The sequence below is a fragment of the Arvicanthis niloticus genome, chromosome 5, assembly GCF_011762505.2.
Source record: "Arvicanthis niloticus isolate mArvNil1 chromosome 5, mArvNil1.pat.X, whole genome shotgun sequence".
NCBI lineage: Eukaryota > Metazoa > Chordata > Mammalia > Rodentia > Muridae > Arvicanthis > Arvicanthis niloticus.
Window position 1 is genome coordinate 97,074,932 of NC_047662.1, and position 14,303 is coordinate 97,089,234.

At 48.7% G+C, this 14,303-nt stretch overlaps 1 protein-coding gene across 2 annotated transcripts in view; it reads right to left on the minus strand.

The window, feature by feature from the left end:
- Col15a1 (collagen type XV alpha 1 chain) overlaps positions 1–14,303 on the minus strand; it is a 105,834-nt gene that overhangs the window by 45,697 nt on the left and 45,834 nt on the right. Inside the window, exons 7-11 of one of the 2 annotated variants that reach the window (XM_034502627.2) lie at positions 11,122–11,231; positions 9,556–9,690; positions 8,650–8,775; positions 6,599–6,862; positions 6,063–6,191 (exon numbers count right to left, since the gene is read on the minus strand). In XM_034502627.2, coding sequence (XP_034358518.2) covers positions 6,063–6,191; positions 6,599–6,862; positions 8,650–8,775; positions 9,556–9,690; positions 11,122–11,231 — 764 coding nt within the window. The remainder of the gene's footprint in view (positions 1–6,062; positions 6,192–6,598; positions 6,863–8,649; positions 8,776–9,555; positions 9,691–11,121; positions 11,232–14,303) is intronic. The other variant, XM_076935002.1, reaches the window with a different exon arrangement.

A 14,303-nucleotide genomic window follows, 5' to 3' on the forward strand; every position in this document is an offset into this window, starting at 1 on the left:
CTTTTCTTCTGGCCTCCCCTCCCCTTTCCAGCTGAGGTCCTGCCTCAGCCTCCCCAAGGTATAGCTTGTGGGTGGCTTGGACTCAGCTTCCTTTCAACCCCTTCTGTTGCCTCTCCAGACTTAGTTCCTAGGTATCCTCCAGTGTGAAACCATCCAGGGCTGGAAAGGTCCTGGGCTCAGTGACTGGGTGGTGTGCAAGCCCAGTGGGTCTACCAAGAACATTCTGGGCTGGTGAGATCTGACAGCCCAGCAGGAGGCTGAGGAAACAAATGCCCTCTGGTAAGCATTTCAGGATGAGGCCAAACATAGGCTGTTTGGCTCACCCTATAGTCTATGGTAAGGACTTGGGTATAGCTTTATTAGATCATCAACTACGTCTATGCCGAGCCCTCACTGAGAAGTCCAAGGAAGATCAAGATTGTAGGTTAGAGCTAGAAGCAGGACTCACTGTTCTGTGGCCATCAGAAGGGAGTTTTGATGGTTTGATTGAGAATCACCTCCATAGGCTCCCATGTTTAAATACTCAGTCCCCAAATAGTGGAACCATTTGGGAAGGATTAGGAGGTGTGGCCTTGTTGGAAAAGGTGTGTCACTGGGTGTGGGCTTTGAGGTTTCAGAAGCCCACACCAGACCCAGTGTCAGTCTCTCTTGGCCTGTAATTTGAGGATCAGATGTAAGCTCTTATCTTCTCTCCAGCACCTCCCTGTATGCCTGCCACCATGCACCTTTAATGATAATAGACAAGCACCCTGAAACTGTAAACAAGCCCCCAATTAACTGCCTTCTTTTATAAGTTGCATTGATCATGGTGCTTTCTTACAGCAACAGAACAGTAAATAAGGCAGAGGCAGTGGTACTGGAGGTAAGGATGCCCACTGAAGGCTGATGCTTTCATCTGATGGGGGAGGGAGCACCTCACAGCTAAACTCGAGGAACTTGGGAGGGCCTAGATGGTAAGCAGAGAGGGACCCACTGAGGACATTCATGGTTTGTTTCCAGGGTGTCAATTCTAGAGATAGGAAGCCCAGAGAAAGAAACAGGTCTTGAACCAGGGACTAATTGGGGTACCCTTCTTGCTTCCTGGGGGGCCTAGAAAATATAACTGAAATATGGAGCTGAACCTATAGGGCTCCAGAACAGTGGAAGCCTGAGGTCTGACTGAAGGAGCCATGGAGTCTGGAGGTCTAGGGAGTTTCCCTCCTCCACAGCATCATCCTAAAGATGCACAGGATCAATGACGCATCGCTCGCTGGTCCCCTCCTCTCTGTAGAAACTGCTCACCTTTAATCTTTAAACTCAAACTGAAGAGAGGCATTTTCTTTTATAAGGATGGCCCAAGGCATACCCTGTCACCCTGCCCCCTGCAACCACCAACTGCTGGTTCTCAGGGCTCAATGGTCCTTTGTCCCTGCATCCCACTGGTAAGAGAAGGAGCATGTAGGATAAGGTGTACATGCAGACACACTGCACAAACCCGGGTGTTGCCTGAGGAGTCCCTCAGCCCTGGTTTGGGCCCTTCCAGAGGCTTGGCATCTGGAACCAGTGAACTGCTCATTTCACCACCGCCCGCAAAGCCTCTTTAGGTCTTGACTCTTCCCAGATCTGCCTTCCTTAAACCATGGGCTTCTCCAGGGAGCCCCTCTGGTCCCACGGCTTACTGTAACTGGTGTTAAGGAAATGCTTTTAGATGCCAGAAGTGTCCATGTGCGGAGGAGAAAGAAATGGGAAGGAAGGGAGAAAAGGAGGAGGAGGGAGGGAGGGGAGAAGGAGCAAAGTGAGCCTATGAAATGTCAGCTGTCAAAAAGCCTCCAAAGAAATGGCTGTCCTGACAAATAAAATGAATGAACGGTTCAGCCGAACAAAAGGACAGTGCAGAGGGACATTGAACCCCCGGTGTGGGTGTTGGGAGGCTTCTTCTTAGGGTTCCCTGAACCACGCTTTGAACCCCGCTGCCTCGGAAGTTCCCTGAAGTGGCAGAGATAGACTAAGGAGGACACCTCACCCACAGGCCACTGGCTGCCCTAGCAAGAGAGATGAAAGCAGAAGCCTAGGGCAGAGATGTAGAAGGGCCAGAGCAAGAGCCTTGGGGAATCACAGTTGGGGTCACAATGATGTTGGAATAGCCGGCCCTAGCAGTACTTCCAGTAAGACAACCAACCTCTGCAGTGACAGACCTCAGATAGCATTTGCCTAAGCTCACCTTCATCCTGGCAGCTGAGCCACAGGCAACCCCATCACCCCAGCTGACAAATCTACTAAGATCCTCCAGCTTCAAGAGGCCACACCCCGGGACCAGTGTCCTCTTTCTCTTCAAGCCCCTCTCAAGAGGAAAACCAGGGACAGGGCATGTGACTCAGAAGGACCTTCTATAACAGATAGGGAAGGTGGGGCCCATAGAGGTCAAAAGGGCTCAGCCAATGGAAGGGCTTCATTTTAAACTTGGTGGGCTTTGCTGACGAATTTCTGGATCATGTCTGATAATGGTGACTTGGCTGTAGACAGCACAAAAACTCAAATAACAACCATGCTCTCACCCCTACTCCCAGGAACTGTGTGAGCATAATCCTCGCTGAGCTTTGTGTGATACATAATTGCACGTAGCTAATTTACTGAGCAGGTATGATGTGCTAGGCCCTTGAGCTTTGCAGCAGTTTGAAACAAGGAGACATGAAGGACTGGGTTGAAGAGTCAGACTCGTCTTGTCCCCCCTGAACCGCATGGCCTCTGTGATTCGAAATGATTCCGAGAATATTCCAGGGCAGGTGTTTCTTGACTGAGCTTAAGCTTTCCACACAGAAACTGGGGCATCAATCTCTGTTCATCGCAGGTGCCTGACACACACACGCTTGGCAATGATCTGTCTTTATGACTTGCGTGCCAGGATGCTGGGTTTTGCTCAGTTGCTCACTCGCCTACCTCACCTCTTCCTGCTTGTCTTTCTCCTATGCCTCCCTCTTCTCTTCCCCTCCCCACACTCCTTCTCTCCCTCCCTGCTCCTCTTACCTCCCTCCCCCTCATCCTCTTCATAGAGATTTACAAAAGAATCTGGGGTTAGAGAGCTGTCTCAGCCGATAAGACTGGTTGCTACACGATCTCAGGGATTAGACTTTGGATCCCAGCACTTGATAACAACCTGGGCATCCTTTGCATGCTCATAAGTGTAGTGTTGTGTTTGTTTACTTGTTTGTTTTTGTTTTGCAGGGGGTTGGGAGACAGAAGGGTCGATACAACTTGTTGGCTTCAAGTCTAGTTGAGAAAAGGGGGCAGGGAACTCAGGTTGAGAGAGAAACCTTGCCTCAAAAGAATAGCTAAAGGCTGACTGAGGACAGCTGGTGCCCTATTTTGGCTTCCACTCTTGTACATATGGCTGCTACCACTTTCCAAATAAATTAATTAATTAAAAAAAATTAAAATAAAAATTCTGTCATAGGGCTAGGAATGTCACTCTGTGGTAGAATGCTGGCCTAGCATGTACAGGGATTTAGATTCAACCCCCAGCACTACAAAAACTAGACAAATACCAATGGGAGAAAAACTTACTGTTAAAACTTAAAAAGTTCCAGAGCAAAAACCAACAGACATACAAAGAATCTAACCACACCACCACAGTCCCAGCAGTCTGAAGCAACACTGCTAACATTTAAGGAGGGTGTTTCCCTCCAGAGTATGTATTTCCAAACAGTTAAGACCACACAACACACTCACGTTCATAACCATCTTCTTTCACTTAGCGTGGTACCCTAAGCATCTTCTCCAACACTGAGTACAAATGAGAATGATTTTAATTATGTCTAATGTTCCCATGATTTGAATAGACTTTAATTCAATTAGTCTCCTTTTGCTAGCTAATTAAATCAGTCCCAAGTTTCCTCTATTATGGACAGATATTGAGGTTAACGTCCTAGTGAACAAATGCTTTGTTACATATCAGACTATCTCCATTGAGGAGATGCTTGAACCCAAATTCCCTGTTGCAATTGTGTGGTGGTTAATTGCTGGTTGTTAGTATGCAGTTTTGTGGTCATTAGTATATGTGGACAGAGTTTCCCAGAAGCAGTAAGCCCCACCCACTCACCCCTAGCCCTCAACCCACCAGTATGACTGGCCCCAACAGCCCGACTTCTCAGAACAGAGAACTCAAGGATACAAGGATGATTGGCCCAGTTCCCCCCAAAATAAAATAAAATAAAATAAAATAAAATAAAATAAAATCAATGGCAAACAGAAAAAAGAAGGTGGGAAACAGGGCGTTTTTCATATATAATATTATTTTCAAATATATGAAAAGAGCCCTGAGAGATGAATTTATCAGATCCAAAGGAGACGCCAATTCCCCAAACTCCAAAAGGCAGCCCAAATATCCAGAAATGGGCTCTACCTAGATGGAGAATTTCTGGTGGGTAGACAAAAGCCAGCATCTCTCTGGAACTTGAGAAGCTGGTTCCTCTCTCCCAAAAGGAATCCTTTCCCGAGACAGAAGGCACCTTCAGCTTCCTGTGGTGCTTGTTAGCATATCAAAGCATATGCTGGCCTCCAGGCTCCCTCAGTACCACAAGTACCTGATACACATTTCAAACTTCTTTCCCACCTTCTCCTCTGTCATAAACTCTCTCCAGTTCACGAGCTTCCCCCTCCCCAAATCTACTCATTCACTGATAACCCTGCTATCTCAATGTCTTCTCTCTCTCTCCCCACTCTCTCTCTTTCTCCCCTCTGTTTTCTCAGATTTTCTATTCTCTGCTCTTTCTCCTGTCTGGCAGATAGCCCTGCTGCTATCCAGTCGGCTGGCCACATACAGTCTTTCTTTCTCTGCTCTGGACTCTTCCAAATGCCTCTGGCTGGTCTCTCTCTCTCTCTCTCTCACTCTCGCTCTCTCTCTCTCTCTCGCTCGAGTATGTGTGTGTGTGTGTGTGTGTGTATGTGTGAGACTTGGTGGCTTCTACAGAAGAAGCTGAAGAGGAGGGATGCAGCAGCATGTTTTATATATGTATATCTATATATATTTGTATGTATGCATATGTAAATATATATATTTAATATATATTAACCCCCCATTAACCATACCATTGAACAATCATATTCTCAGTTTATACAATATCAACACACACAACACACATAATGTGCACACTGAGGAGGATTCAGATTCAAACTAATTGACAAGAGGCATTAAAAAGTCAACCTAAGTATTAGAGAACATGAAGAGGCTACTGTTAATTTTGTTAGATAGATATTGTGATTATAATAAAAACAAAACCAACCAAACAACCCAAAGGCCCCAAATCAGTCGATTGGTTGGGGCAACACTAACCACTGAGAAAGGCAGCGGAATGGAACCACTGGGAGCTGCTCTTGGGCAGGGTCATTCAGGATCCTCAGAGGCCTCTCCTAACCTCTGCAATCCTTAAGCATAGACCACCAGAGCACTGCAGCTGAGGGGTCACATGGCTGGACCTTGAGTGGTGGCTTTCAGAGTGTCACTCCAGGAACTGACATGCTTCTTGTGTCATGAGCAGGAGGTTCTCTGTGAGAACCACCTTCCTCTGAAGAGCAGTTTATCCAAGATTCACACAAGTCTGAGTTGCCTGCTTCTCTGAGTCAATGACAATCTCTGTCAGGCCACTGTGTGTGTGTGTGTGTGTGTGTGTGTGTGTGTGTGTGTGCAAGGATGGTTCTGAACAGCTTCTGAACTGACTCTAGACCAGAAGCCAGCCTGCAGAACCACAGGACAGCTCAAGGCCAGGAGTAGCAGCCCGCAACCTCAGCCCCTCAGCTGGGAGGTGCCGGCAGGTTCACATGCCATTTATGCTCCATGCCTTTGTAGAGCCTGCTCAGCCCAGCACTCGGTGTTTATGCCCCGTGGCATTGCTAATCCTGGTGCAATTTCAAAGGCGATTGGAGATCTAAGCAAGGACCCTCTTTGCCTTTTCCTACCCAAACTACAGTCTGCTCTGACTTGTTGGGCCAAAGTCGCAAATACTGAGAACTGACCCTGAAAAGGTCGGAGTGGCCTTTCTCCACACTGAAAAATCTGCTAGCTGAGTCGAAACCTCCAGGACACTTACCAGGGTGATCTGCCTCTCTGGAGTCAGTGTGGGTGTAGGGATTGGGGGTGCACTGGGGGGTGTGCTACCAGATCCCCCCTCTACAGCTTCCTCTTTAGAAGTCACCAAGTCTTCTCCATCTGTGGGTGCCTGTAAAAGACATCAACAGGAGGGGTCATTGTGATCCCAGCCCAGGAGGCTGCATAATTGGGGGTGTCACTTCTGTGGTGGCTGTCGAATGTCAAAACACTTCACCTACCAACATCCTCACACTTGGCTCAGTCACAGAAGTGACTCCTTAAAATCCTTTCCACCTTTGGGACATTGAGCTCTAGGAAAACCTGTAGTCAAAACTAGGATGTGGCAGATTGGGACAAAAGTCAGCAACCTGGCTCCTCTTGATCACTGTCTCTCTTCCCTGTCCAGTTGGAGTCTCCCAAGATCTCACAACAGAGCTGAAGTTGTGTGTGTGTCTGCAGAGGACCTTAATGGCTCCTGGCTCAGAATGCTGACCTTTCTGTCCCCATGAATCAGAGAAGATGCTAGTTGGGACTTACGGCAGTAAACACTTGCTCAGGGGCCACAGTGGGTGTGAGAGAGGCCTGGGTGTCTGTAGGTCCCCTGCTGGCTTGCTCAAGGACCACTGTGGGTGTAAGAGTGGCTTGGATGTCTGTAGGTTCTCCGCTGGCTTGCTCAAGGACCACTGTGGGTGTGAAGACATCCAGGCTGTCGATGGCAGTCCCGCTGGCTTCCTCCTCCTCAAAGGCATTGAGGGGCACGTTGGACACAGCTGGGGTTAACCATTGTTCACCGTGTGAACCCTGGAATAGAGCTGGCGTGAGATGATACCACATGACCCCCCACCCCCATTTCAGTGGCTATGCACATGCTACAGAAAGGAAACCACTGGGACAATCAGATCTCGGCAGCTCCTCTGCCTCTTTCCTGTACTCACTGAGGATGGACTGTACCTCAGCGTACAGGCCTCTGGGGCTCAGAGTCAGAATACACCTTTCTAGGCATCTTCAGCCCACCTTTGGAACCCACCCACTTAGCTATCCATCTCTGCTCAGTGTGTATCTCGGGTTTAGTTTGCATACTTCTGGCCCTGGGGAGCACATGACCTCTGCAGGCAGCCCTCCTATTTCCAAACACCTCTCCTAGCCAAACTCCAACTTCTCTTAAGCTGAGACTCAGTAGAACTGGAGCCTGGTCCCTGATTTTCTTCTGCTGTGACACGTGCTATGTCTTTAGAGAAGAAAAAAAAGGAAGAAGAGAGGAAAGGGAAGGAACTTTGAACTCTTCTGTGTAACAGTCAGGTGGCCTGGGGAATTCTGTCACTAGCCTGTGTGGATACAAGAGAAGAGCAGAAGGTTGCCTGCCCGGTGTGTTACAGACAGGAGAGAAAGCATGTGGAGGAACCTGGAGGTGGGTGGTTGACCCTGGCAGGCCCGGCTGCCTTCATGCATTCACACAGCAAATTAGTCCAGCACCTACCACTTGAGCGAGGCAAAGCGGGTGTGGGAAGTGGGGGTCTGCTGAGCCCCATTCCCACCAGGCTCATGATGTGCTAGAGAGCCAGGCCTGCACTACAGGTGGAGCCTTTGACCAACTTGATTATGAAGAAGTCTTCCAAGGACAACCCATGCCAGCGCCTTCCTGGGGAAGTGCTGTTAGGCTGACTCTGAAAGGCAAGTGAAGGAAGGGGTGGTGCAGTCTCTCTGCAGCAAGGAGGAGTGTGGGAAGACTGCAGAGCAAGAAGGGGAGCTTGAAGCAGGAGGCCGTGGCTCAGGTCTAAAGCACAGAAGCCCCAATGTGCAGCCAAAAAAGGTCAGGGACCAGACCCTGCTTGGCTTCTCAGAGGATCTGGGTCAGTGGGTCAAGGTCAGAAAAGCCTCAAAGGAGAGGAGCAACACCCAGCCAGGCTCTGTGAGAGACTACAGAGAGTATGAGCAACTGTCTGGCTGGGGAAGAAGATTACTCAGGCAAGGTCCATACCAGTAAATTACAGATGTATGTAGAAAAGTTAATAGGACTCCATTCTCATGGGTATTGAACAGAAGGAAGAGGGAAGGTAGCGCACATGAAGCAGCTGGAATGGTCACATTCACATGAGGTGGGGAGCCAGGAGTGGCCACAAGGAGGCAGGTTTGAATCTGATGGGCAGAGAGCTTCTATGAGGGATATCACAGGGACAGACTGGTCCATTGTTCAGCTGGGATGCATGTGTCCAGCCTTCTCTGCATTGTAGGCAGTATGACCTCACCCTCACCCTGTGGGGCCTGCCTGTCTGCACCCTGCCAACCCACAGCAATAGCATCCCTTCATCCCCTCACATATAGGACATATCCCTGGCCCCTGGCCTCTGCTGGTGGGTAGAGAAAGCGCTGCACACCCTAGGACTCCCCTCTACTCTTCTAACCATACAGGTTACCAGCCTCTTCCCTCCAGCCCTGCTAGACCACAGGGGCTGAGCCATATACTTAGAAGTCTTGGCAAGTTCCACCTCTGAACTAGCATTGGCCAGAGAAGTGTCCCCCTACACCTCGGTTTGCTGAGGGTAAGACACAAATGTTAGAAGGCTGTTCCAGCTCTTCTTACTCCTTACCAGAGTGGCCTCTTCTCTTGGCTTCAGGGTTGGCCCTCTAGTGGGCGAGCTGCCAGCCTCTGTGTCCTCATCAGTGCTGGTGGGCACCTCACCATCCCCTGATGCTGTTGTTAGATTTTCTGGCTCCTGGATGGAAAGACATCCCAAAGGTCCAGGCTAGTGGACTACCTCTTTGATCCATGTCTGTGGCTTTAGGGGACAGATAGCCAAGGCCCCTCTTGTGCCTGTGTCCTGTCCCTCCCTTACCTTCAAAACACAGACATATCTAAGACCTGCCCTTAATCTCTGACCTCACTACCCTACAACAGATCTATTAAGATCTCTTCACCCTCTCTTGAGCTTCAGTGGCTGCAACTTCACTACATGCTTTCAGGCTGCCCAGCAGAAGCCTTCATGTGCTGGGCCTCTACAGCTCCATCTTCTCAGGTTTAGGTGACATCAGGGCCCCCCTGCAAACCCCAAAGGCACCTTGTACTTCTTCAGTTCCTGTGTGGCCTCTGGGCCTTTGTTCCTCCAGCCCCAACCTGTAACATCTACCTATCCCGTCTGCTTGGATACTTTTCTCAGACTCTCGGGCTCACCTTCTTCCTCTCTGACCTGCAATATGGGATATGGATCCCTTTATACACTCACAAGGTTCTTTGGGAGTCCTATGTCCCTTGACCATTGTGTCTTGGGAATTCAGCCTATCCTATTGACCATCAGCCCTGGCTAGCAGGATCAGTGCCTGGTGTGGCGCAACACTCTACAAACACCTCTCAGTGAGTGAATGCCCTGCAGCCAGTTGCTCGTGCCCACCTGGATTCTCTCCATAGTGATGCTACTCTGCACTGTGTAGACAGGAGGCTAGTGCCTGCTCCTACCAGGAATGAGCACCAGCGGGGGAAGTATGCTTAAGCTACTCACCAGAGTGTCCACTTCCCTGATGCTCTGGGTAAACATGGCCAGGGTGGGGCTCCCAGTGGACATACTGCCATTCTCTGCTCCCAGGGCAGTGGTGACAGGCACCCTGGCCTCCCCAGTTGCTGTTTCTGATAACCCCTGAAGACAAGGACATGGTGAGAGACCCTGCTGTTGGTCCCTTAGCTCTGATCAACAAGCCAACGGTTGGAGAGAACGAAGTGCCTGGGTCTTCCTCCTACACACACCCTGCCATTTGACATTCCTGCAGCTTCCTGACCTTAGGCACCTCCACATTTGTGATTTCACCACAGTAGTCTCAGACCAGTCCCAGACTTGCAAAATCCAGGGGACAGAGGACATCTCCGAGACACTGATGTCTCACATTTCATGCCAACATCTGTTTACGCACCCGGTGACCATAGGTCATTGATTCCTGAGTCAGCTGGCTCCAGCTCTGGACATTCTGTTTAGACACACAGATCTCCTGTGACCACTCCTGTACACCCATCCAGACATAAGGATAATGGCATTGATCTCGTGATGCTTCAGTCATGTGCAGGCAGAACTCTGTCCCCAGTCCACCCCAGCCCTAACATGCCTTTTTGTCTCTTTCTCTGTAATTTAGTTTCCTCTGGGCAATGAAAAGATGTCTATAAGGCCTCAGAACAAGGGGGAAAATGGAACAGCTGTAGCTACTGGTGTCATAGAAAGGGACATATTTACCAGGAATGATGGTTCACACCTTTAACCTCAACACCCAAGAGACAGAGGCAGGCAGATTTCTGTGTTTGAAACTAGCCTGGTCTATATAGTGGTCTACATAGGAGGTGTGGATAGCATGTTATTTTTGTTTTCTAGGGTTTTCATGTGTGTGTGGTGAAGTAGGTCTGAGTGCACATGTGTGTATGGTCATGTTCATATACACATGAGCCTGTGGAGACCAGAGGTCAATATTGGGAGTCTTCGGCCATGGCTCTCCACCTTATTTTTGAGACAGGGTCGCTTGCTAAATCTGGAGCTTAGCATTTCAGCAAAGATGAATGACTACCAAGCTTCTAGGATCCTCTTATCTGTCTCCCTGCCACTCATACTGGGGTTACGGACAGTCATCACTGTCCTCAGCTTTCACATGGGTGTGCTGGGAATCCACACTCAGGCCTTCAAATTTGTATGCAAACTCTGGAGTTGAAAAGATGGTTCTGTGCATCTATCAGATCAAGCCATTTCTCAAACTGACTTTGTAGATATGAAGTACAGTTGCTAAGGAGAGTGTGGGCATGCCCACAGTTAACCCTGTTCTGTCCTGAGGGGACTGTGGTCTACATAAGGATCCCATGCAAGGTGGTCGCCATTGTGAGCATGCTGGCATTTGTATATATCACCAAGTGTGAAGACAAGCTGAGGTTGTTTCTCCTCCAACCTTGCTGGTGTGCCTCTAGAGCTTGACCATAGGACATCAGTCCTTATGACATTCAACTAAAGCCCCTTCATGCCCCAGTCACCATCAGATGTGAAATAAGCAAACACATCCCCTGTTAGGCTAACAAATCAAGGTTACCATTCACTCACCTGACCGACAGTGACGTTCAACAAGGTCCCATCCCCTGAACCATCATCAGTACTAGGGTGGCCGTCCATATCATGAACCTCCAGTGTATCATTCAGGAGCTCACCAGACCCTACAGGAAGCAGAAATTGTGACATCAATAGCTATGTTTTGCAGTCTTGGGAGAGAAAACAACAACTCTGTACATAATAACTTGGGAAGATGTCCATGGTTCCACAATACAGGACCAAGAGGGACGAGACAGCCTAGAGAACGGGGCAAGGCCCTAGGGCCTGGTGGCTTCCATCTTGGGTTCTGGCACGTCTTGCTGTCTGGAATCCTGTTTTGCCATGCCTCAGAATGTGATGTGGGGCAAATACTTAACCTGTGCCTCAAGTTCCTTCATCTATGAGTGGAGACCATGATTTCTACCTCGGAGGGCAGAAACCCTTCTGATGACTACGCATCATCCGACCTACATGAGATGAGGTAAGTGTAGTGGACAGCGCCTGGCACATAGCAAGCCACTCACAAATATTCATCTGCGTCGGAGTTCCATATTCACGGAAGAGAAAAAAGGACTACATATGATCACACAGGTTTTCCATCACTCCGTGTGATTATTCTATTACATATGTGTGTTATGTAGTAATTATTACCTAGCACACATACTATTTGAGTAGGTGTCTATATATTCATGTGTATTTACAGCTAAATCACAGTGCTGAATATTGGCTTCTTCCAGATTACAGGAGTGGAAAGAGAAGAGACTATCATTTCATGGTCGGCATCACCGCTGTTCCTACAACCCTACATAGGATGACTGAATCGTTACCGCATACACATTTGTGGAGAGGGCTTCAAAGGCAAATGGAATCCTAAAACAGAGAAGAGATTACGCTAAAATGAATGGCTATTCGCCAAGCGGTCTCTTCTCTAGGAACTGGGCCACCAACCTCCTGCCAGACCAGAGTTCCTCATTCTCAGCTTCCTTGGTAGCACCCCAAGGCAGGTATTTTACTCTAATCACAACTTTAAAATAATAATAATTATAATTATTAATTACTAGTAGTAGTAGTAGCAGCAGCAATGACTGAGCATTGAATCCCCTGCCAAGTTAGGAAGTACTAGGCCGTATCTCTGGCCCTCTTTATTATATATATATATATATATATATATATATATATATATATATGTGTGTGTGTGTGTGTGTGTGTGTGTGTGTGTGTGTGTGTGTGTGTGTGTATTATAAGGGTCTCAATAAGTTGCCTAGGCTGGCCTTGAACTTATGATCCTGTTGTAGTCTCCTAATTGGCTGGAATACAGGCCTGTGCTACCAGGTCTGTCTCATTCCCCTTCTGCAGAGGAGTCAAGTCACAGAAAAAGTAGTGATTTGGGAGCAGCTTGTAAGCCAGGCAGGCTTGTCTCAAGGCAAGACTTTCTTCATACATGTAGCATTTACAAATGCCCTGATGTCTTCAGCAGCCCCGGTGTGACCTCTCAGAACTCCAGGAGTGTTCTGTCCAGCATTGGCCAGTGCCTGGGTCCTCCCTGCTCTGACCACCAGGGGGTGCTATGCAAGCGGCTACTGGCCCCCAGAGTCACCCTGGATGGAGCTGGGGTGGACACTGTCAGCAAGCATGGCATACACATGCCTCAGATATCAGAGAGCTTTCCTCATGCAGATGGTACTTGGGCTACAGGCTCCCTTCTCTCGCCATCTGGGCTGGGTACTCACCAAGAGAAGGAGTTTCCCTTTGGCCGTTTGTCAGCTACAGGAGGGGCAAAGCTGTTCTTGGGTATGGACGGGTGAGAGGCTCAGGTGGAAGTCTCGGCCTCCATTCAGATCTTACCTTTTTAGACTGGAAAAGCCACCTGCCTACTGCTCTACTCAGAGGTCCTGACCAACCCAACAGTGTCCACAGCTGATGGATGATGTTTCTGTGTTACTATGAACATGGAAACCACAGTGCATCCCACCCTCTCATTCACCAGCAAGGATGGTTACAGCTCCCTAAAGAGGATTAAGAAAGGTTGCAATCTCAGCCATGCCCCCAGGCCCAATGCCAATAGGAAGCCATGAAGGGCTTCCCTCAAAGCTGGCTGGGGTTCATTCTGCCCTCCAGGCTTCTTACTGCCACATCTTCGAGACTCCTTAGTTTCATTGTAACGTTATTAAATTATTTATACTTTTCCTGTCTGGTCCTCTTGGTGTCTTACCCACAGACTCCCCAAGCTCAGTTGTTAAAATAACTCTCATTAGCCAACGGCAGAAGCAAAGACAGCAAGGGTCACTAGTACTGTAAAAGATGTTTTGAAACACAGAAGCTAAACAGTGAGAATCAAAACCACCTGCAGTCCTACCACACGCTGGATGTTGTACCAAATGGGTAATGCATCCCCCACACATGCGAATAACATGTGTTCATAGTGGTGGCTGTAGTAGTTCTGAAATCTGCTCTTATGGTGAAGACTCCACAGTATGTCACCTGACTCAGTAGATCATCCCCATCTTGTGGATACAGGACATCAACATTGTGCTTGCTCAACCAATCCTTGCTACAGGCAATTTGGATGCTGGAAATCACCTTGCCCCTACATCCCGGAGCCCTGGCCTTGGCTGTAGCGAGGGCTACAAATAGCTGCCTTCCTAAAAAGTGTAACTCTCAGGCTATGGGTGCATGTCAATCTGCTGCTTAGGGGGAATCACAGATGTTCTCTGGGCTTTTGCTTGTGCACCTTAGTGTGGGGGCAGAAGCAGAGGAGCAACAAGTGGGGGCCTGAGGCCTGCTTTAGGTTGTCATTTCCCCATTGGGTGACCATGCCTGTTCCTGGTCATCAGTTAGCTGACCGGATCCTCTGAGACAGACCCAGAAAGTGGGTAGCAGAAGTCAGAACAAGTGGAGATTCTGAGATGCGAATGTGAGCTTGTGGTCACACTGCCTGGCCTTTTCCAGGGGTTGGCTTTTTCCACTGGTAAAATTGCAGCTAGCTATATTGACTAGATGACATGGTGGAACTGGAGAAGTATGTACACACTCGGCACACAGTAGGTACTCAATTAGCTGCAATAATCCTCTTAAGCTTTCCTGTAGGGAAAGCAGAGGAAGTCTGAAAGTTACAAGCTCAGACATTGGAGAGCTAGTGCCAGCTCTGCCGCTAACAGGCTATGCAGTCTTGGATGGGTTACCTGATTTCTCTGTGA